The sequence below is a fragment of the Anoplopoma fimbria genome, chromosome 20 (genome assembly GCF_027596085.1).
Source record: "Anoplopoma fimbria isolate UVic2021 breed Golden Eagle Sablefish chromosome 20, Afim_UVic_2022, whole genome shotgun sequence".
NCBI lineage: Eukaryota > Metazoa > Chordata > Actinopteri > Perciformes > Anoplopomatidae > Anoplopoma > Anoplopoma fimbria.
In genome coordinates, this window is record NC_072468.1 from 23,955,884 (window position 1) to 23,979,149 (window position 23,266).

A 23,266-nucleotide genomic window follows, 5' to 3' on the forward strand; every position below is an offset into this window, starting at 1 on the left:
AGTATAAACTAAAGATGCAGTCCAGAGGGTTTCTAGTGTCTTACCTCAGTCTCACAGAAGAAGAGATTCAGTTTTTACACTGATGAACGAAGAACTAATTTCTGCTTCAAAGTGGAAAAAAGAGAGAGAATGATGCAGTAAAGTTTAAAATTGTATCACAATTTCATTTTTTTAACCCTCCTGTCAGTCACCTCATAACCACTGGGAATCTCACAGGTTTCTACTGTATTTATATTTGCATGGATTACTTTTACCTCATTTAATAACAACTTTATTAGCTTTAGGGAAGAAGTGTTTGTGAACAAATGGACTTAAAACGTCCACTGGTTGTACACGCAATTTATTGTTTTCCGAATGTGTAAAAAGAAAGCTCTGGATTAAAATATCTGAACATATTTGAGGAAAAAAAAGAGCAGATTTATCTGCAGAAAAGGGAAATGTAGAAGCTCATACTCGTAAAAGATGAATATCCATAACTGGCAAGTTCACAACGTATAAAGACTGAGTTAATAACGGAAAATAGGAAAGTAAGGACAGAAAACTGCTGAGCCTCGAAACAAAAAGGTGAATAAAGTACATGGTCAGTGATGAATCTTTGAAGTGAACGAAATGTTTCAAATTAGAAAAGTGATTCATCACACAGTGGTTGTTTTCTGTAAAATGGGATAGGGCTTAAAAATGAATTGTAATTGTATTGAAATTCACAATATGGCCGATTGCAAAATTACATTTTAAAGTTAATATTGTGGTACTGAGGAGATGTCCTTGTTTACCCGTCATATTCTACAGACTTAAGAAAACGTTTTGTTTAGTACAAATCCCTACTTTTCATCATTTTGAATATGTTTTTTCAATGAAAATGAGAATAATGATGTAAAAAACACAATTCCCTCTTACATCGCAAATTATATCGCTATGGCAATATCAGTTAAAATAATGGGAAGTAGATATTTTTTCACAAAAGTTCGGCCCGAAAATGTGATACATTGCATGGTGGGATTGTTTGCAGAAAGAAGTGTAAATGATATGAACATATTAGATATGGATGTTTTGTTGAGAGCACTATAAAATGCACTCATCTCACACAAAATAAAATGTCGGATTGGTCAATTTAAAGCTCGGTATAGTAAATACGGAGAGATTTCCGACATAACCTAAGACAGTGGTTGTCATGACACAAGAAACGGTCCCTGCACAAAAATCCCCCCGTAGAAACCACAAACTGTTGTGTTTACACTTTTTGTTTGGATCAACTAAACTAAACTAAACATGTTAATAAGTGAGATTTCGGAGGTGCTGGTAGGTGAATTTTGTTATTTTGTTTTATCACTTTCCCCTCATTTCAAATCTTAATGCTAAGCTAAGATAACCGGCTGCTGGCTCCAGCTTTATATTTACTGTGCAGACACAAGAACACCAATACGTATATTTCCCAAAATGTGCAACTACTCCTTTAAAAGCTTGTCATTCATTTGGAGCAGTTGTTAAACATTTTGCTGGAGATTTTTGCAGTATCAAATATAGCTCCACTGTAAGTAAGATAACACACAACTTTATTCTTTCACATATATTCTACATGCAAAGTTTTAATCCCAGATGGCATTTTGCAGTTATTGGTGGGCCTGGATTTTTACCGAAATGTTTCAGTTTCAGAATTAATAATGAAAAGATCATTGTTTTTAAACTTCTACAGAGTTTTGTTTTTGAAAGGCATTGTTGTTTGATATTGTATTATCACAGATTGGCGTCTATTCATTATGTTTAAATGAAATATTGTTTACTATAGAAATAATACTAATTAAAAAGAAAGAGAACTTGCAACAGGAGAAAATAGGATTATGGGAAAAGTGTTCAAATATTACAATATGTACAGCTGCATTGTCTCATTGTTGGCAAAGCAAATGAGATTTAGATTTAACATCAGAAACTTAAATTACATTTGTGCCTCAAGAAAAATGTACATTCCATTAAACAGAAGGAATTTGTTTAAGTGTATAAAATATCGACTGTAAGTAACAAAACAAGCAGCCTGTGTACTTTAAGAACTCATGTGCCTACTTCAGACGAGCCAACGTCTTCCATATTTTCTGAATTTTACATATTAACCTGGAACATTTCATCACGTTTCGTATGTTGTTTTTTTTGCTCTATTAAAGTCTTGTGTATATGATTTAATTCTGCTGTGTCATGTTTCCACTGAAGCTGCCGGCTTTTGTCATTTCTGAGGCGACATGGCAGTTCTTGTTTCATGTTGTGGAGTTGTGAGGTTGTCTGAGGTCAGCTTGTCTTCTTTCAGTTGTTGGGTTCACACTGCCCCCTGTGGTATCTGTAGGGAACTGCACCCCAGCACAGTTAATATTCAAAATGACATCCACTGTGTTTATCTGTTCAATGGTAAAGAAATTAAAGTTTTAAAGAATAAAGAAGCTTATTTTAAGGCTTTTAACATATTTCACATATATCTTTTTCAAAATCTGAAAAAGTCACCATAAGGACAGTTTATTTTAGTAAACATTAAACAAGACATCCGTGTCTGCGCCCAAGCTCTGATATGTTACTTAAGTAGAATTAGCAATACCACAGTGTAGATATTTGCAAAGAAATACTCTGTTACAAGAAAATGCCTTGCACTCAAAATCTTACTTAAATAAAAGTGCGAAAGTATTAGTGTCCAAAAATATTTGAAGTAACAAAATAATAAGTGCTCATTGTGCAGAATGAGTCAATTTATTTTAAATTAATTCATATTGTGTTATTGGATTATAATTATTGATGCATTCATGTGTCACTTTAATGTTGCAGTTGCTTTGAAATGTGTATATATATATATATATATATATATATATATATATATATATATATATATATATATAATAATACTACTGCTGGGTATCTTGGGAATTTTTCATCAGGGATCAATAATGTATCTGTTGATTATATTTTGTATCATTATTGTAAATGTGCAAGGTAGATAAAGTTATAAAATAATTGTAGTGGAGTTAAAAGTACAATATTTCCTTCTGAACTGTAGTGGAGAAGAATGGCAAAGTAGCAGAAAATGGGAACACTAAATTAAAGTACAAGTACCTTTAAAATTGTACTCAAGTATAGTATATCCACCATTGCTCCTAGATAACCAAAAATAAAGGATGATAAAAGTTAGCGCATGTAGCTTCTTGATGATGATTTCTGTCCATCCTGCCTCTCTGATTCGTCTCCCTGCGACTCATCCAAAGCCCCTGACTCTCTATTAAGCTTTAATGTCATTCTCCACCTGTCCACTAGATACCCTCGGACTACTTTCCTCTCCCTGCTCACCTGTGTCTCATTCCCAATCACCCTGTCAGTTCATAAACCAGCCCCTCCTCCCCAGTCAGTGTACAGGTTGATTTGTTGCTTCGTGTTCTGTAGTGGTGCAGCCACCTGAACCCTCAACCCTCAACCCTGAACCCTGAACCCTCAACCCTCAACCCTCAACCCTGAACCCTGAACCCTAACTTGTTCCAGCCTGCTATGGATTCTCAGTTGCTTCTTTTTGGACTTGTCATTTTATTTTTTTTTAATTTTTGCAGTAAATCCCTTCATTTGGGTCCTTAAATGTCAAAGGTAACTAAAATAAATAAAAGGGAAAATTAAATAGTATAGTAGATAATAAAGGAATTATTATAAAGGTTAATAGATAAATAAGCTAAATGTATGTCACATTTTATAAATTGATTATTACCTGCATTTATACTTAATATTATTTTTGGTGCATTTAATGGCATTGGAATGTATTAATTATTATTTATTTATTTATTTGCAGGTTCTGTCCTTCATACTTCAGTCCATTTCAGATGGTAGTATTATAATGTTCACTCCCTTACATTTATCTTACAGCTGTAGTTACTTTTCAGATTAACATATTGCATGATAAACATATGTACTTATTAAATACATTGCATTTTTTAATGGTTGTTCACAAATGTTTTTGATTTATAGTTCCTTCACAAAAGAGCAGAGTGTAGTTTGGGAATGTTTGCAGTTCAACCAAATAAACATTCTCTCTATAAACTTCTCAGATGATTGTATTTAAATCATTTTCAAGGTGCAAAAAAATCAAATTATCATCCAACATTTCACACAAAACTAACCCCTCAGATTTATCTTGAATTCTAAATATTTTAACCATTACTCATTATAACGGCTTAATCTCAAACATTTGTCTCAGCTCACTCACTTTATTTTCTTTACAGCTAAATGCTTCAACTTTATATGATATACAATGTGATGAATAACATGGACATTGTCTGCATTAAATAGTTTATTTCATATATCGTTTTAAAATAGATTTTCCTTAAACAGATTATACAGACAAATCCCTTTTTTGGATCAAAGTGCATATGAAAAACCCTTCCGCTGCGCTCCACTCTTCAAAATGAAAACATTCTCTGATCAAAAAGTATATTTGGATACTAATCATATTGAAAATGATAACAGTGTCTCAGAGTGCATGTTAATATATTTGCTGCTAGTAAAGCTGCAGTCAGACATTGTGATATGTATAAAAACATGTATGTTGAATTGAGGTGAATGTTTGGTTTCATTTTTGCTCACAGCCGTTTGAAACATGCTGTGACTTGCAGCCCTGCAGAGAGGAGTTAAACCGTCAAACCGCTGAGTCTGTTCCTGAGAATTTAAAGTGCTAGAAAATAAAACTTAACACATGCAGATAAAAAAGCTCTGGATAGTGTCTGAGGTTAAGTCAGTCGTTTCTGTGTGTGTGGTGGTTACAGGTCAGTTCTCTTTTGATATCAGCAGCTTCTCATCGACTGAGCTGACAGAAATAAATACAAGCACATGCAATTTACATATATTAAATTGACTTTGGAGATTTACACAGTCATATTAAATTTGTACAAATAATAAATGCCTGAAAACCAAAGAGGTGTGTGGTATCATATGCATAATGTCAATTGCATAATGTCAATTGCATAATGTCAATTGCATAAGATCTTTGCATTAAGTCTTTGGAATTTGGATTGTTTGTTAAACAAGATTTTCAATTTGATCACATCGGTCTGGGCTTTAGAAAACTGTGAACCACATTTTTCAAATTTTTCTGGCTTTTTTTGGACCAGTGAATATTCATATAATTGAAAATAATGACAATGTTCGTTAATTGCAGCCCTGAGTGGTGTCAGTTTTAGAATCAGGTTACAGCAGCTATCACAACAATAACTAAGCTAAGTTGTAAATAGTTTATGGACAAACAAATACTTAGAGATCTTATGGTTTTAAATTTATACAATTATAAATTACTTCTGATGCAAATGTTACCACGCTGGAATAATTTATCTTTTCTGCTTCTTCTGTGACATCTGAGAGTGAAAACAGCCAACGATCACTTGTGTTCTTGGTCATTTCTTTTCTCGGAGATCCTAAAATGAACACACAAACACATCAAATATTATAATCATCTAAACCAAAGCAGGTTATTTTCAGTTTAGTAAATTCAGGATTCGTTTTTTAACCACTGAAAATGAAAGAAAGTGTTCATTACTATAATGTTTTACTATAATCCCATTTGCGTTGTTAATCAGTCAAATAATTCTCTAACCCTTTAACACCTGATCACAACATAGACTTTTACTGATGACTGATTGTAAAATGCCACCTGCTGTGTGTTGCTTCATAGTAGCTGTTCTCCTCCACCAGCTCCTCTATGATCCCCTGAAAAGGAACATACATACAGGAAATCACTTCACCGGCAGACAGACATTCAATATGAACATGAAGCGGAAATTAAAGAACTTTGTTTCAAAATGAAAAACTAGATCCAGCAGGAGAAAACAAAGGTGACACCTGCTCTCACAGAATAATATATATCAAAGTATTGATACAGGTGTTGTATATTAAAGAAAGTATGTATTCATTCTTGATTGCACAGAAGGAATAGTTCACCATTTTAGGAAATATGCCCATTCACTTTCTTGCCCATCGTTAGATGAGAAGATTGAAACCGCTCTCACTCCTGTAGCCAGTTAGCTTAGCTTAGCATAAAGACTGGAAGGAGAGGGAAACAGCTAGCCTGGATCTGTCCAAACAATTGTAACAATATCAGTATCTCAATAATGAACACTATATATCATGTTTTATTAATCTGTTAAAATGCCAAAGTGTAGAAATAAAGTTTACAGGGGTCAAGTGCTGGAACTTTTTCTTGGCCGGACCCAGTGGCTAGCTGTTTGGCCCTGCTTCCAGTCTCTTCCAGTCTTAACACTCGGCTAAAACAGAGAATAAGCATCTACTGTGTGTAATTTAGTTTTTAAGGTCTGTTGTTGATTATGTTTTATTGTTTTGTTTTTAGTTTTTTTATGGTCTTATTTTTTTATTTCCATTCTGGTAAAGCACTTTGGGAACTTGTTTTATGAAAGGTTCTATATTTAATAAACCTTACATATTTCCCGAATAAGTTTTTACTGACAACCTATATGTTATGAATGTCAAATCATGAACAATCATGTAATGGCTTGTTTTTTCAAAATTTAAAACAGGAGACATACAAAAATCCATCTCAGAAAAACCGACCTGCATCTGCTGATAGGTGACTCCATCTTTGAGATTCCCATCACCTGTCAGGAGCAGAGAAAGAGAAAATCAGATGTACATTCTTGGCATTCAAACCAGATCACATCAATAGTTTCCTTTTGATGGTGTGTGTAAGAGCAGATCTGCCAAAGAGCCTGCAGAGTTTTGTGTTTTGATGTACGGTGAAGCTGTGGTTTCTCTTCCCTGTGCTGTCAGCAGCGTGGGGGTCTCCTGTGAAGTGGTGGACCAGAGGCCACCAGTCTGCCCTGTTTGTGCTGAACTCCATCAGCTCTGGAGAGGCGTGGAGGAGCTGCAGGGAAACAGGAAGGAGGTCCTACTTGTTATTAAAGGGGCCAGAACACTCTGCCCTAATATCTCAAAATAGTGTAACAGAATTGGAAAGTAAGATTTTGTACCCCAGTTTAAACTTTAATACCCTGCTTTTCTAATAATAAACATGATTATGAATTACAACAGATAATGGAGTGCTGCAAGGATGACCTATTTTTGTAGGTCAACTAGGAAATTAGCATCTCACTTGTTTTCTTTGAACAAATGGCTAATGAGATTTTTCTATTGGATTTTGGATTATTGCAGAAAATAAACTCTGCGGCAAGGCATCTGACCAAAAACACACTCAAAAAACTTGTTTTCAAGCTTTCCTTGTTCTCATATGACGATATACATCTTTGGGTTTCGGACTGTTGGTAAGTCGAGCGAACAAACCTTGCTGAGCTCCACTTTCAGGTTGTATGGATCGCTCCCAAAGTGGAACAGAGACTTTTTAAATCTTTCAATGATCCGTCGTTTGATGTTGTGATGTGGAGCTGGTGGAAGCTGGAGGATGGGGGAGAAAAAATATATATTTCTTATAAACATTTAAGTATGAAATGGATGAAAAACAGAATATTATGCAGATATATGACCATGTGGTTTTAGGTTTCTAATGGATTTGTGATAAAACCAGAATCACTACATTTGGACCGATGAGATGTGTCTGCAGCGTTAAACTGACCTTTGATAAAGATGTAACAAAAGTAGTTATATTACTGTACCTGAGTGACGTATATGATTTTGTGCAGCTGCACGAGGAGCCTCTGGATGGGATCATCAATCTGACGAACCTTCTTCTGGGAGACACAGATCCCTGCTGACACTGAGGTGAGAGCAGAACCAAACACACTAAACAAACAGAACAGACACATTTTATAAAATACTTTTAGAACGTCTGCTCTTTGGGTTGTTTTGTGTTGGGCATGAAACTGAAAAAATGTACCTGGTCTTGGTTTAATCTTTGCAGCAGCATAGTCACCACTGAGACGACAAGAAAAAGGAAAAGGCATTTACTGATAACAGTTTATTTGCATTACTAAATGATGATACTGTGGCCAATATATACAATATACATTTCACAACACAGAAATAGATTATGTGAGATTTTTCACTTACCAAGATTGAATTTGGTCTGGAGTTTTGCAGGCACTGGACTTTAATTCTTTGATCAAAATAAAACAAGCCAAAATCAAATAAAAAATAGTGAATCAACCAATCTGAAAAACGTAAAACAATAGTAGCTTCTAGCTTTAAAAGACCAGCTTTGTAGGCAACAGTAACGGTAAGACCATCTGTTCAAAACCCCTAATGCCTATTGTCATATAATCTGCCCTTTTACCTCATGATAAATATTCTTATATATTATCTTTTAAATTATCTCACTGACAGAGAACTCACCGTAGTGTTTCCCCGTAAAGGCAGTGGTGCTGATGTTGGTATCGCATGTTTCTACATCACCATCTGAGGCATCATCTGAAAAAACATATTGTCGTTTTTAATTACAAATCCTTTCCTGTTTGCCGGGGTAATTAAATTCAGTGCTTTTCAAAATAGAGTCACCTTGACCGATGTTGTGCTCGCTGTGGTTTGAATTGCAGGCTGCAGGAGAGCGAGGAGTTGGAGATTCAGTATTCATTATGGATTTTTCCTGCAAAAAGGGCAGCATGTTATTTAAAAACCCTGCAGGATTAACTTGAAATATCAAGTTATTTACAACTATCATGTCTAATCACACATTTGCAAGTATCACACAATTTCTTAATTAGAGGGTGTAGTATGTATGAAAGTCTTGTTTTTCACAATTCATTACCTGCCAACAGCCACATTGTACTGCAATAAATCTAATCTTAACAGTTTTCAAGGACGTCATTTCAAGGACGACATTTCTCTAAATCCAATTCACCTGAGACGGGTTCGAGTGACAGCAGTCCGTCCTGCTTTTGTGTCTCTCCAGGAAGTACTTCTGCGCTCGCTTCCTGTCTCTGTCTGCTCTTCGTTCCAGTGCATTCTGGGAAGTGTAGAGGCCGTCCATCAGCCTCATCATGAGGTCAGAGATCCTGGAGCTGACGGCCACGATGTCCGGCCGCTGTTCTGCATCTGGACTCAAACACCTGACAGGACGTCCCATAGCAGAACAAAGTACTGTATGAATACTTCAGAGATTTACTGACTATAAATGGGATAAAATGTATGTAATAAATGACTATGCTAGTTAGTTTTTTTTAAGCCAATTTTAAAAGCATTAATAGTAATTGTTTGCTCTAATCAATTAGTCTGTTAAAGCAGAATCACCCTGTGAGTTGAAGACAATAAAAGCCTTTTTTATCACCAACATATCAAAATGACTGCCCGCAATATGAAATGGTAGTAGGGCTACAGTCCGACTTACACTTAAGTTTTACCTTTAAGGATTCTGTTAAACTTAATATACATCATTTCAAAATAAAAGTCTCACCATCTGATCATGTCTGTGACTCTCTCTGAGAAAGCTCCTTCTTCAATCGGCTCGTAGACGGCCTCGACAATCTACCAGCACATATAGGAAGCAAAGAATAATAACAGACTGCAAGAGGAAAACATGTTAAGTTGTGTGTGTGTGTGTTTGCGTGTATGTGTGTGTGTGTTAATGTAACCTTGCTGGCCAGCGACAGCATGTTACTGCTGTTGAACGGAGGATGTAAAGCGGCCATCTGGTAGAGGATGCAGCCCAAAGCCCAGACGTCAGCTTTCTCTCCATACGGCTCGTTCTTCACCACCTCTGGACTAACACACACACACACACACACACACACACACACACACACACACACACACACACACACACAACACACACACACACACACACAACACAAATTATTGTGCGTGTCACCTTGAGAGGAACCCTCTAATGCATTCCTGTGTATCCAACCCTACTGTACCTAAACTTAATCTTAACCAACCCTAAAACAACAGCTCATTTACAAAGAGAGGATATACATATACACACAGCTGTTGTCAGGACAATAAATACACTTGAGCTGTAGCATTTGCTGTGTATCTATATTGCTAACAGACTGTAGGAACATAAAAATACAGCTCTGCTATACTTGCTTAAAGGGTTGGTTCACCAAAAACACATTTTCTCACCTCCTTCGGGCCACGAATAGTTTTATTTGCACAAGTTTTGAGATATCCCCCCTCTCAATACAATTAACAACAATGACATTTCATTAAAGATGCTTTTTTTTTTTTTAAACAGATCTTTTTCTAGAAACAGTCCTGATGGAAAAATCTACCCCTTAAAAACGAGCATTTTATCTAAAAGCAGCTTCGTTTATGCTTAAAAAGAATTTCCTCACCAGGAGTAAAGGATGGTGCCGACCACTGACGTTAGCTTGCTGTTCTCCTGTTTCTGCTTCGCTAGGCCAAAGTCGGCTTCAAGTAGAAGAAACACACAGGTTAAACTCTTAGAATAAGACAAGACAGGGAGAGTGATATTAAACTGTTGGCACTCACTGATGGTGACTTTGTCCTTTTCCCCCAGCATGATGTTGTTCGGTGACAGGTCGCGGTGCACTATTCTCTTTTCCTTGTGCAGGTACCTCAATGCCAGACACATCTGAGGGAATATAGAGACGAGATATCAGTTAGTAATAAAGTTTTTAAAAGGACTTTGGAGAGACTGAGATGTTTTTCATTCAGTCGAAATGTCTCTCCTTTTCAAATGGAAATGATTTACACTGAAACTGAAAAAGGATCTTTTTAGTAGTGCAGGGAATATGAATACAGGAAACAGTGTTGTACTGCAGTGGTTACCAACTTTCCTATCTTATGAGCTCAAGTAGACCAATAACACCAGTTCATGTTCCAAATGCATTTATATTAGTAGTGTTTAAACTCAATCTTTTTTTTATCCTAGTAGGTGTACACAGGTTTGCATTCGTACAACTACTTGGAGTGTCAGAAGCTTGACATTTTAAACTATTCAGATGTTACTTTTAGCATTCTATTAACACACACTGTCAATTGCAGAAAGTACTTCCTCCACAACCGTCCACAGCAAATATAGAAGTACCCCACATGATTGTTCTACTGAGACTTTGCGGATTTTCAACCAGCATTGTATCATTACAATGTGGGAAGTATAAGCAAATGAACAATGCTGAACTTCCCTTCGTGTTGCCAGCAGCCAGGGGCCCCGTTGTCATTTACCAGCCAAGTACAACACATGTGTAACATACACCCAAGATGTGAGACACATATGGACAGAGTTTTGCAGAGACATATTTCAGGATCCCAAAAAGAAACTGAAAAACGACTGAAGCCAGCGTGGCAAAACTGATGTCTGAGCATAGAGTATGATCTTTTTTTTAAATGTCTTTGTAAAACAGTTTGTAAGTGTAGCATTAAGTTTTATCGCAAAAAGTGTCATACTCTGTCTATTTGTGTGTGTTGTTTATGCCAAATTTGAAGAAATTCCCTCAAGGAGTCCTGAGATATCAAGTTCCGGAGAATGAAACAGACGTGAGGTCATAGTGACCTTTGACCTTTTGAGCACAAACAAATCTAATCAGTTCGTCCTCGACTCCACATGGACTTTTGTGCCAAATCTGAAGAAAAAACATAATGCCACCGGAGTGAAGCATCAAAAACCACCTTGTAGTCAGTGGCTGCAACCGGCCCAGTGCATTCTGGGTGTTTTTAAGTTTTCTACCTTTCGAGCATAAGTGAATACCTTGGACCCTTTCTCATTTTTTCTTCAGTATTGTTGCACCAATTTCAAAAACATTTGCTCCTTTCTACTGCAAAGCCTAAATTTATGAAAAGATCATCTTTCAAGCAAGGAAATATTTCTTTAAAGTTACAATCAGGAAGAGCTACGTTTCGTTTTCTTTGGCGGCACCTTTGATTTCATTTTGGAAATTCACTTCCCTGAGATCAAAACAGATTTGTGATACTGATTTTTCCCGTGAATGTTGCCACAGAAACCCAGTTGGTAATACTGCAAATGCTAGGGCTAGCAGTGGGCCACTGGCTCAATCAACATAGTGATATTTAATTCTGCGATAGATAGATAGTGACTTAATAAATATGTATTTAAATGAAAATCTTTAAGATTATTACTTTAACTAAAAATCAAGTGTCAAGAAGGTGTCAGTCAAAATTCTGTTGAGCTTCAAGTTGTTCCCACAACACTTGAGATTTTCAGTATTTTATCGTCTTGGTTTAAATTCAGGATGAACGGGGTTATGGTTGTGATAAATCAAACAGGCAAGTTACACTGCACTGAACATCTACGTGCATTATCATTGAATCAATACCTTACAAAGTGAAGATTTGTTTCATCAAGAACATTAAGTTCCAGAGTTGTTACCTGCATGAATATATTCCAAAGTCTGTCTTCTGTGAACTTGTGCTGCTTCTCCTTCAGAGAGTTGAAATGTTCAGCCAGTGGCACTCCCTCGATCAGCTCCATCACGATGTACAGCTTGTCTCCTAAAGTGAAGAGAATGATGAGGGATTATTCTGATTTGAAGTTTTGTTGTATTCCTTCCTCACAGATGCTGGGGTCTAAAATGATCCTCACCTTCCAAAAATGTCTTGTAGTATTTAACAATGTTTGGGTGTGTCATCTAGAAAATGAAGAAACATTACAGAATATAATTTGTTCAGAATGCATGTTATTAAATCAAGTTTTATGGCTGGGTTGCATCAACAAGGACTATTATAGTTTGGTTGCACAGTTAAAAATGTATCAACGTTTAGTAAATCGAAGTTTAAACATAAATTAAATTGAGTTTTATTAATATGGAGACGCTTGCTTACCCACACTAAAATAATAAAAAAATTAAATTAGCTTGCCCTCAGGACCTAAAAAGTAGATTATAAGAGAGGGGAGGAGCCGTTTGGTTGCTCTGTATTTTATTAACAAAACATAAAATTGTTCGGCAGAGAAGCTGTAGTTTCTCCTCCTTTAAGAAAAACTTGTTGGAGGAATTAATGGTGCATAAGCCAAATAAAACAATAATTAAAAAACATAGCACAGTAAAGAAAAAAACTCCTTTCACAGTAAGGAAAATAGTCCAATCATCCCCTTCAGCTCCATAACAGCTTCCTTGCTGAACTGTATCATGAGAGTCTGTACCTTCACTTTTTCAATAAGTCGGCCATTTTAAAAGTAAAACCTCTGCAAGTGTAAGTTTAAAGTTAACAATGGAACAAAGTTTAAATTGAAGTCCAAAGTTTTGGTTCAACAGAATTAAATGTAAAAGAAACTGACCCTTTAAAGAGAGGTTTAAATTTCAGTTAAATCATTATTAAATCAGGTTTAAAAATGAATCCTCCTTGGTGCAACCCAGCCTCAATAATAAAAACTGTAACTTTTTGCCTGTTCTTTGACGATCGTGAGCTCCGAGATGATTTTATCCACGTTGCTGTCTCTGGACTTCTTGTCTTTACCAAACACCGGGTTATGGAGGTTCACCTCCTTCAGAGCCAGAAGGTTCTGGCCACTCTGCTTTCGGACCTGTCATGTGAGTATAATTATTGGAACCAAAGACACTTGAATGCGTGAGGATACAAAGAAGGAGAACTAACCAACACGTCTGTTTTTTACCTTAAAGACGCTTCCAAAAGCGCCGGTGCCAAGATGGTCCAGGATGGAGTAACCGTTGATGACTTTAAGGGGAGGTCGGTTCTGGTCCACAGCCTCGATGCCCTCTCTTAGATTGTCCAGTTCCTCTTCCTGCATTACAAAACACACAGAACTCTATCCATATGCAAGGTAAAGAACAGTGATATTTCTTTTAATTTCAAAGCCCAAAAACCAGCTGAATAAACTGATGAATTCATTTAGAAGTTCTTCTTTTACAGTGTAGAGTGAAACTTTGGTTTGCAGTCCCTCGTAGACCGCGAGGTCCCGTACATAGTGTCCAACATCAATAAACAACTCAAAGAGGTCTGTGGGAAAGAGTCTGAAATGGATGGGAGATTACATAACAGCGCTTGAGAACATTTGATGAGATTTTTTTTCCAACAGTAGCCAAATTTATGCAGGAAAGGAATTTAAGATTATACATGTTTTCACCTTTTAAACAGATTCCTGTTTCTTTCCACGCTAAAGAGAAACCGGAGGGTCCTAAATGCATAGCACTATGTGTAAAAAAATGTACAAAGGTTATTTTCAGTTAGTTTTGAAATCTGTATTTACATTATAATGTAATTTAAAACATATATGAAGCCATATACCTGTAAAGATGTGACCTTTGGTCCAGAGTTTTGTGGTAAAATCAACTTTGAGATTATATAAACCCCATTTTCCTAAGAAAAGAATGTCAAAATGAATGGACACAGAGCTTAAAATATTCTACATATAGTAATTTGATATAATGTTGAATTTAGTAATTTGATATAATGTTGGACTTATTAATTCCCGTCCTCATGTAAAGACATTTGCATTACCTGCACAATGTGGTGAGCAGATGTGTCATCCAGACTAAGCTCAGTCAGAACTGTGCAGCAGGCTGGAAAAGGGATTAAAGGGGATATGACTTAATTTAAGAACTCATACACGCAATCTCAGACTGTCCAACGAAAACAGCTGCGGACATTAATAACTCACTTCCCAAACCACAGGAAGCACAAAATCTAAAAACACTGATGCCTTTAGATTGTGAAATGTAAAAAAATTCCAGTTTCTTATTGGGACAGACAAAACAAAATGTTTTTTACCCTTATTAGTCCTGTATTTAGACATTCAGAAAGAGAAAATTTACAACCATTTCCTCCAAACTCTCAACAGATCTGGACTCTCACTTCAGGAAAAAGCTGTTTACATTCTGAGTAACTGATAAGACTCCTTTGGGGGAATCACTTACGTTGCAGCAGCAAGCACACAGGCCTTTATCACCACTTAACATTGTTAACAGCACAGTATTTTAAGGGGGATTTCTGACTCTCAAGAAAATACTTTTTATATGCTACATAGTAAATTGTATCGTCCCTGACCTGACTGCAGGGCCACAGTGTTGTCCACCTCCTCCTGTGGGCTGAGCTCCTCTCTGATGTGCTCTCTGTGGATGCGTCCGGCTGCGTTGGCGCTGGAGAGAGTCTCGATGGATGAGCGGTCACAGACGTACTGCCTGTCGCTAGGAGAGTGATGCATCCTCCATCATCAACTGTTACAATACTGGGAGGTAAATCTGGTAGTTTTGAAGGCCAGAAATCATTCTGCAGATATACAGTATTATGGTACATTTTGTGGTATTGGGCAGTAAAAATTTGAACTTTTTTAACTTTTCAAATACTCTGACGTACTGCAGGAAATTTAGTGTTGCACTTCCATAAAGTTGGGGGACTCATATAAGACAGATTTCAAAAGAAGAATGGTCAAAATTGATGCTGCAGAGGCTGAGATAATCTTACTTGTATATGGGTCAAGCACCAAAATCACCGGATCCTACAATTCCCACAATGCAACCAGCAGCATAGTTTTGCTAGACCTTCCCTGCCTGGTAACTCTGATGTCTTTCCATGCTCCAGTTTGTAGTACAGGTATTTGAAGTCTCCCAAACTGAGATGACTATAAATCTAAAGAAATACACTATCGAGTTGCACTATGGGATATGTAGGATCGGTTGTTTATGGAGCTTGACCTATACTAGCGACTAAAAGTCAGCATTTCTTGGCTTCTGTTGGTCAGATTTTGATCATTCTTCTTTTAATCTGTCTCTGCGAGTCCCTCAACTGTATGCAAGTGCGAATTCTAAATTGTGAGAGTGACCCTTTAAAACCACAAGTTAAGTCAACGTGGACAGAAAAGTATCTGCTGCAGTTCATTTTTCGGAAAAGAAGAGATGGTTGCGTTAAGCAAAAGACTTTGGTTGAAACACATTTTAAGTCTGTAAAGAGTCTGTTCTAGCTTTGACTACAGTTGTGAAAAATACAATGCAATGCATATCATTTATATAAACATCAAATATGCTTTAATTTCTCAGTTTCGCAAACCTGTTGAGCAGCCGGAGAAGCTGCTGCACCCCGCCCCAGCTCCGGATCTCCGTCCTGGTGTCGGGATCCTCGCAGAGCTGGACCAGGACCCAGGCGACGCTCCACAGCAGCTTCAGGTGCTGGTTGTACAGCAGACTCAGCAGCACTGGAAGACCCTCCAGCTCCCTCACCTGGTCCCTCACCTGCCACACGGGGGACAGGAGCCTCAGCAGCTCCGCACTCATCCTGGAGGAAAACATCAGGTTCAGTGTAGTCTTGTTTGTTTCAAAGGTTTTATGTCATTTAAAACTCTTTAAATTGCTTTTAAACCGCACTTAAATTGTGGAAACTAAGATTATTAGTTTATCATTCCGTATACAAAGGGTCATATGTTCAATTCCTGCAGTAGCGAAAGTAATGTGTATTTGTGTACTTTCAGATAAGACAACATGAGATGAGCTAAGACGAGAAGCAGCAACTTGATTTGTTTGTCTAGTTTTTTGTATTTTTATCAGCATCTCATGAAGGAGGGAAAGTTCCCACATCTTAGAAATCACTTCTCTGTTGTGTCTAACCTCTTTGACAGCAGGTCATATTCCTGCAGTATTACAAGGAGGTTCTCCACAATGGGTAGCTGGCCAATCTCCTGCTTGCATTCTGGGCTGCAGAAGAAAAAAAAGGCTTAACAACAGATGAAATCTTAAATGTATTCAATGCATTAAAGGACACATTTGCTTACCTCTCAGCCAGAGTGGTGAGTGCCAGCAGGGCTCCCAGCAGCACACTGCTATCTGATGTGGATAGCAGCTTCACCAGGGTCTACAAACGGTTTTACTAAATGAAAGACTTAACTCTTTCTCCACAAAGCACATTAAATGTAGAACAATTTGAGATGATAAGTAGAGAGCAAAGACACTCACTGACGATCATGCCACAAGAAAAGCATGACTTAATATGGTAAAATATCTCACAAAGAGAATGTAAAAGATTTGCCATTGCTCACCACATCTTAAACTAAATATTTGCAAATATTTGCACCCTGGAAGCTGCAGTGTTCACGATCGCCCACACTATTAAGTATTGGCAGGAGCAAATGTGCAAACTATTTATTACAGCGACCATAGAGCTTGAAATTTCGAATGTGTCATGTGGGTGACACTTCAAGATGCTGATAAATTCAATGGGGATGAAATTATATTAAATTATATTTTGAGGTTTCTTGCACAGTGGTGGTGGTCAAGAATAAGAAAGGTCATAATGTGGTTTATCCTCTGGAGTGCAAGAATGTCATTCAATTTGAATATTTTTTGCATAATTTTAAGCCTGATGTTGGTGCTAGGGGAAAAGCAAGAGGGTTACCAATAACATTAAGGTTATAAACTGGGGAAAATGTATTTCCATTGAATTTACAGTGGATATTCAATGACCAACATTGTCCTCCTTAAGCCCTAGTACTAAATAAAACGACTGCTAAAATAAAAATAAATTACTTAAATAGGTAATGGAGAAAAACATTCTCAATTTGCTATTTTAAAATACAAATTCTTACATAAACAAATATATTATGACCCTGTTGTAGAGCCTACACAAATACATTCAATATACATAGATGCAGTGTGTGGCCAACAGTGATGACTCCATATTACGGCATGAAGTTTATCTCAGTTGGTGGATGTCATATGAAAAACAAACGGCCCATAATCACAGATAACCTTATCTCAACGTATCACTCACCCTGTGAGCGCCGCTCTCGGTGACCCAGACCCTTTGATCCTCAGCGGCAGACAGCTTCTGAAATATGTCTGCAGAGCAATCAGCGTTGAGGAGGACGTACACAACACTCATATGTATATTATTATACTCATGTGTCTCGATATTATGCCCTCGGATTACTCACAGGTCATTGTGACCAGCTTCTGCACAGCAAACGCCTGTTCGCCGCAAGATGCATACACAGCAGTGACATGCTCCATATACTGGAAGAGACAGAGAGCAGCGATGAGGACGACATGAGATATGTGAGGATAGATTTAGGCATGTGAGAAATATATTAGAGAGTATTTACCCTGGCAAGTAAATTAATGCCTTGGAGCTGATGGAGGATTTTCTAAAAAAAAAAAAGCAGTTAAAAGGGGCAATACTGTTTTCATACAGTGGAAATATTCAAGTGATACCAAATAAACTCTGAAAATGAACTGTTTTACCTGATGGTGGGGATCTCTGATCAGTAATCTTAAGCAGATCAGAACTCTAAGGACAGACTCTGGCAGTGCATGATCAATCCATTCACTAGAGAAGGAGTAAACATTGTAAGAAAAAAATGTTTTTGGGGGAGACAAGAGAAGAAGTGCTTAAAGATATTTTTACCTGCAGAGTCTGTTCTTGACCAAAGACGCAAGAATGTCAGAGAAGAGTTTGTGAAGTGGATGGCTGCTGAAACATCTTTGGTCTCTGTATGTGATACTGTAAAAATGAACGTATCAATAATTAGGTCCACAATTGTACAGATTTGATCCTTTAAAGAAATTTCAGAATGTTCAGAAACCAGACACAATTCATTAACTCATGTACTTCTATCTTTCAACACTATTGAGTGTGACAGGGTCCACTTTACAGCTTCAAAATGGATTGCATCATGGGTGTCGTAGTTAAATATTTTCTTCATTCTCGACTATGTTTTTTACACCACCATGTTCTGGTCACATGCGGGGCTAGATATCAGAGTTAAATGTGTCAGAATATGTCTATAGATAGGAATGAAACTGCAAAGTTTGGTGCTACTGAAGTAGAGATTTCTGGCTCTGAGTATAAGAAAAAACAAATTTAGAGAAAACAGCCTTAAAAGTTATGTAATGTAAAATGACATACATTTTGAAAATACTACAGGTGAATGGGGCAATTTATTCAATGTATAAGAATCACCATGAAACTTCCCAGTTTGATCACTTACATTAACACAATTATTTTTTGTATTACAAGTTTTTTTAAATGTTATGTTTAATTATGCAAATTAGGTACTATCTAAGCGTAACTTTTGGTGAATTTTTAAGAAAAATCTAAGACGCAAATAGACAAATTAGTTAAATTAACACCTATATGTGGTCTTTGGATGTTTTCTTTACACTAGTCTGGAAGAAAACATGTTATTGAAGAATTGTGCAAAATCTCAAATTGGACCAGTGCATGAAAACTGATATTTTTGGCCATAAGAAAAGGTTGAAATTGAGCTCTAGCAGCCAATTCATTGTATGTTTTGTGGCAAAAATGACAGAAAACTTTATAAAAAACCTGAATTTTTCCAGTTCAGAGGCCTCACTGGCGATGTCGCTCTCACTCCTCTGTCTGTTGGCGTCTTTTGTAGGATGCAGACCTTGAGATCTGCTGGATCCACTGCTGCGTGCTTTACTGTGACTCAACGCTGCCACCTGCAACAAAGGGAGTCTTTGACTAAAAGATAAACACAGACCTGAAGACGTAAGAGCTGGTTTTGTTGTTAAAATGTCTAGACCCCACTGCCTCAGTGTGAAGTCATTTGTTGTTGCTCACCTCTTGTCTGGGAACGCTTTTGGCAAGCAGAGACTGAAGCCTCCTGAGATCATGAGATGCCCTAAAAAACAGGCTTCATCAGATGGTTTGTTTTTTGTCTTATCAGGGAATTCATCTTTACTTATGTAACAGACTTTAAATGACTGGAGCAGGAGAAGCTTACTTGCTTTGGATTCCTCTGGACTTCAGGGGCAGTTTTTCTACTTGTCTCACTTTTTTAACTGGATTGGACATTTTCAGAGGCCCCCTTTGTTTCCATGAGTAACCTGTGGTTTAACCTCAGACATTTTTGGCACAAAGTGACATTTAGACAGTGGTGAAATGTGTCGAAGTACATTTACTCAAGTACACTATTTAAATACAATTTTGCGGTACATGTACTTTCCATTTTATGCTAATTTCTCCTTCTACCCCACCACATTTTGGAGGCAAATATTGCACTTTTACTACATTTATTTGACAATTTAAGTTAATTTGCAGATTAACATTATTAATACAAAATATAAATCAACAAAATAAAATTGTGTAAGCTACCCAGCGTATATAAATGAATTCAAATGAGCTCCACCTTTACAAGCTGCAAATTTAAAGTCACATTTATTCAGCACTGATTATAATCCAGTAACATGTCATATATTATACAGAAACGGACCATTCTGCATCAAGACCACATTTGATTTAAGTATATTTTGATACTAAAACTTTAGCCCTTTTACAAAACATTTTTTAAATGCAGGACTTTCCCTTGTAACAGAGTATTTTTACACTGTAGTATAACCACTTTTACTACTACTTTACTACCTCTGCAGATAGATATCTCAAAATCCTGGTAAATAAAACCTAAAACTATCTGCGCAGCTAGATACCACCAGCGATGAGTAGGAAATGTGTTTGTTTTAATATGAACATTATTGACATTGTAGTTAATATTTTGCATATTACAACATCTTTGTTTTTAACAACGTAGAGCCTAGAGCTCTTTACATTTTTAAAACAGATATCTTGCATATTCTTTATTCTTGACCTATGAAGTAAAGTCTACTTGTTATTTATTTAAATTTTCTCCAAATGAATTGAGCCATTCTGCATGAGTGATGTTTGCCTACTTTTGCTTATGGTAGCCTACTGTAAGTACTATATTTTGATACTAATACTGCCTACTGTAAGTACTATATTTTGATACTAATACTGCCTACTGTAAGTACTATATTTTGATACTAATACTGCCTACTGTAAGTACTATATTTTGATACTAATACTGCCTACTGTAAGTATATTTTGATACTAATACTGCCTACTGTAAGTACTATTTTTGATACTAATACTGCCTACTGTAAGTACTATATTTGATACTAATACTAATATTTTGATACTAATACTGCCTACTGTAAGTATATTTTGATGCAAATACTGCCTACTGTAAGTACTATATTTTGATACAAATACTGCCTACTGTAAGTATATTTTGATACTAATACTGCCTACTGTAAGTACTATTTTTGATACTAATACTGCCTACTGTAAGTACTATATTTTATACAAATACTGCCTACTGTAAGTATATTTTGATACTAATACTGCCTACTGTAAGTACTATTTTTGATACTAATACTGCCTACTGTAAGTACTATATTTTGATACTAATACTGCCTACTGTAAGTACTATATTTTGATGCAAATACTGCCTACTGTAAGTATATTTTTGATACTAATACTGCCTACTGTAAGTACTATATTTTGATACTAATACTGCCTACTGTAAGTACTATATTTTTATACTAATACTGCCTACTGTAAGTACTATATTTTGATACTAATACTGCCTACTGTAAGTATATTTTTATACTAATACTGCCTACTGTAAGTATATTTTTATGCAAATACTGCCTACTGTAAGTACTATATTTTGATGCAAATACTGCCTACTGTAAGTACTATATTTTGATACTAATACTGCCTACTGTAAGTACTATATTTTGATACTAATACTGCCTACTGTAAGTATATTTTTGATACTAATACTGCCTACTGTAAGTACTATATTTTGATACTAATACTGCCTACTGTAAGTACTATATTTTGATACTAATACTGCCTACTGTAAGTATATTTTGATACTAATACTGCCTACTGTAAGTATATTTTTATACAAATACTGCCTACTGTAAGTATATTTTATACTAATACTGCCTACTGTAAGTACAGTTTTGAATGCATGACTATTACTTGTAAATGATAGAGTGATATAAGTGCCAGATATAATATTTATCTTGCATTTGGCTGCAAAAAGCGGTTGTCCCAGTGTGGCAGGTTGATAAAAACAAGTCAAAGGTCTCTTACCATTCCTTCAGCATCGCAAACTTGCAGCAGACAGTCGGTTTTTCAATTGCTAAATAAGAATTTTACCTCATTAAATATCCTTAGCTGGCAATATATGCGACATAGTTGTTTAGTATTGGTAAAGCAGACGCCCTTTATATTAGCAAATTAGTAAAAACAATGTTCAGTTTTAGTGATACTAATCCGGGTAAGCAGTAGAAGAGAGTCCCGGTTTCCATGGACGCAACAGACGCTCCTCCGTCGACACAAACACAGCTTAAGTCAACAAATACTTTATTTAATATAGTATACAAATGGCGACACATCAGCTAATGAGGCATGTAGGATACTCATCATAACTGTAATGGTAACAATAATAGTAATTTAAATAAATAAATAAATAAAAATAGGATTGGGATAAATAAATAAATAAATAAATTATAGCTATTTTTCTTTAAAGAGTTCCTCGAGTTTACAGTTTTATAAATTTTTTAAGTGGTTGTACAGTACCAGTCAAAAGTTTGGACACACCTTCTCATTGAATGGTTTTTATTTTTTATTTTTTTTATTTTTTTCTACATTGTAGATCACTACGCTCACACAGTTTAATTACACCAATTATTCTGTCTGTATATACAATATCTTTAGTTATTGTGGATTTTTTACTTTTACTTATTTAATATTATTTCCTGTTTTTATTACTTATTTATAATACTTGTTTTTTTACTACAGTACCAGGCACAAACACAGCTTAAGTCAACAAATACTTTATTTAATATAGTATACAAATGGCGACACATCAGCTAATGAGGCATGTAGGATACTCATCATAATGGTAATGGTAACAATAATAGTAATTTAAATAAATAAATAAATAAAAATAGGATTGGGATAAATAAATAAATACATTATAGCTATTTTTTTTCTTTAAAGAGTTCCTCGAGTTTACAGTTTTATAACTTTTTTAAGTGGTTATACAGTACCAGTCAAAAGTTTGGATACACCTTCTCATTGAATGGTTTTTATTTTTTTTATTTTTATATTTTTCTACATTGTAGATTAATATTGAAGACATCCAAACTATGAATGAACACATGGAATTTCCTGTTTTAATTACTTATTTATAATACTTGTTTTTTTACTAGTATAATGTCACTACGCTCACACAGTTTAATTACACAAATGATTCTGTCTGTATATACAATATCTTTAGTTATTGTGGATTTTTTACTTTTATTTATTTAATATTATTTCCTGTTTTTATTACTTATTTATAATACTTGTTTTTTGACTACAGTAACAGCCAAAAGTTTGGACACACCTTCTCATTCAATGGTTTTTCTTTATTTTTATTTTTATTTTTTTTGAAGAGACAAACTATGAAGGAACACATAGGAACACACTTTTTCTTTCCTTTTTTCTTTGAACATGTTGAACTAATTACACATTGTATAATGTCACTACGCTCACACAGTTTAATTACATTAACATTTATTAAATACATTAAATAAATAAAAGTAAAAAATCCACAATA

General features: G+C 35.7%; 1 protein-coding gene across 1 annotated transcript; it reads right to left on the minus strand.

The window, feature by feature from the left end:
* Positions 1-4,347: 4,347 nt before the first annotated feature.
* nek10 (NIMA-related kinase 10) lies at positions 4,348-21,905 on the minus strand. Its single transcript, XM_054621720.1, has 36 exons — positions 21,754-21,905; positions 19,577-19,691; positions 19,414-19,474; positions 19,156-19,292; positions 18,235-18,330; positions 18,072-18,156; positions 17,933-17,974; positions 17,765-17,843; positions 17,602-17,669; positions 16,607-16,686; positions 16,443-16,529; positions 15,889-16,113; positions 14,890-15,029; positions 14,344-14,405; positions 14,131-14,202; positions 13,970-14,034; positions 13,754-13,856; positions 13,499-13,627; positions 13,271-13,408; positions 12,470-12,515; positions 12,257-12,378; positions 10,399-10,501; positions 10,242-10,317; positions 9,537-9,666; positions 9,359-9,429; positions 8,807-9,014; positions 8,464-8,551; positions 8,302-8,376; positions 8,020-8,065; positions 7,847-7,884; positions 7,626-7,726; positions 7,297-7,407; positions 6,779-6,880; positions 6,571-6,618; positions 5,657-5,712; positions 4,348-5,420 (listed from the first exon to the last, which is right to left on the minus strand). The coding sequence occupies exons 2-36, from the start codon at positions 19,645-19,647 to the stop codon at positions 5,384-5,386; spliced, it is 3,198 nt and encodes a 1,065-aa protein (XP_054477695.1). The 5' UTR covers positions 19,648-19,691; positions 21,754-21,905; the 3' UTR covers positions 4,348-5,383.
* Positions 21,906-23,266: the final 1,361 nt, after the last annotated feature.

Excerpts from the sequence above, each read along its gene's own strand:
- nek10 (XM_054621720.1), bottom strand. The coding sequence starts at position 19,647 with ATGTCCAATCCAGTTAAAAAAGTGAGACAAGTAGAAAAACTGCCCCTG. Across the intron at positions 7,885-8,019 it reads CCAGACCAAATTCAATCTTG|TGGTGACTATGCTGCTGCAA; the intron begins GTAAGTGAAAAA and ends TTGTCGTCTCAG. Across the intron at positions 6,881-7,296 it reads TGAAAGTGGAGCTCAGCAAG|CTCCTCCACGCCTCTCCAGA; the intron begins GTTTGTTCGCTC and ends GTTTCCCTGCAG.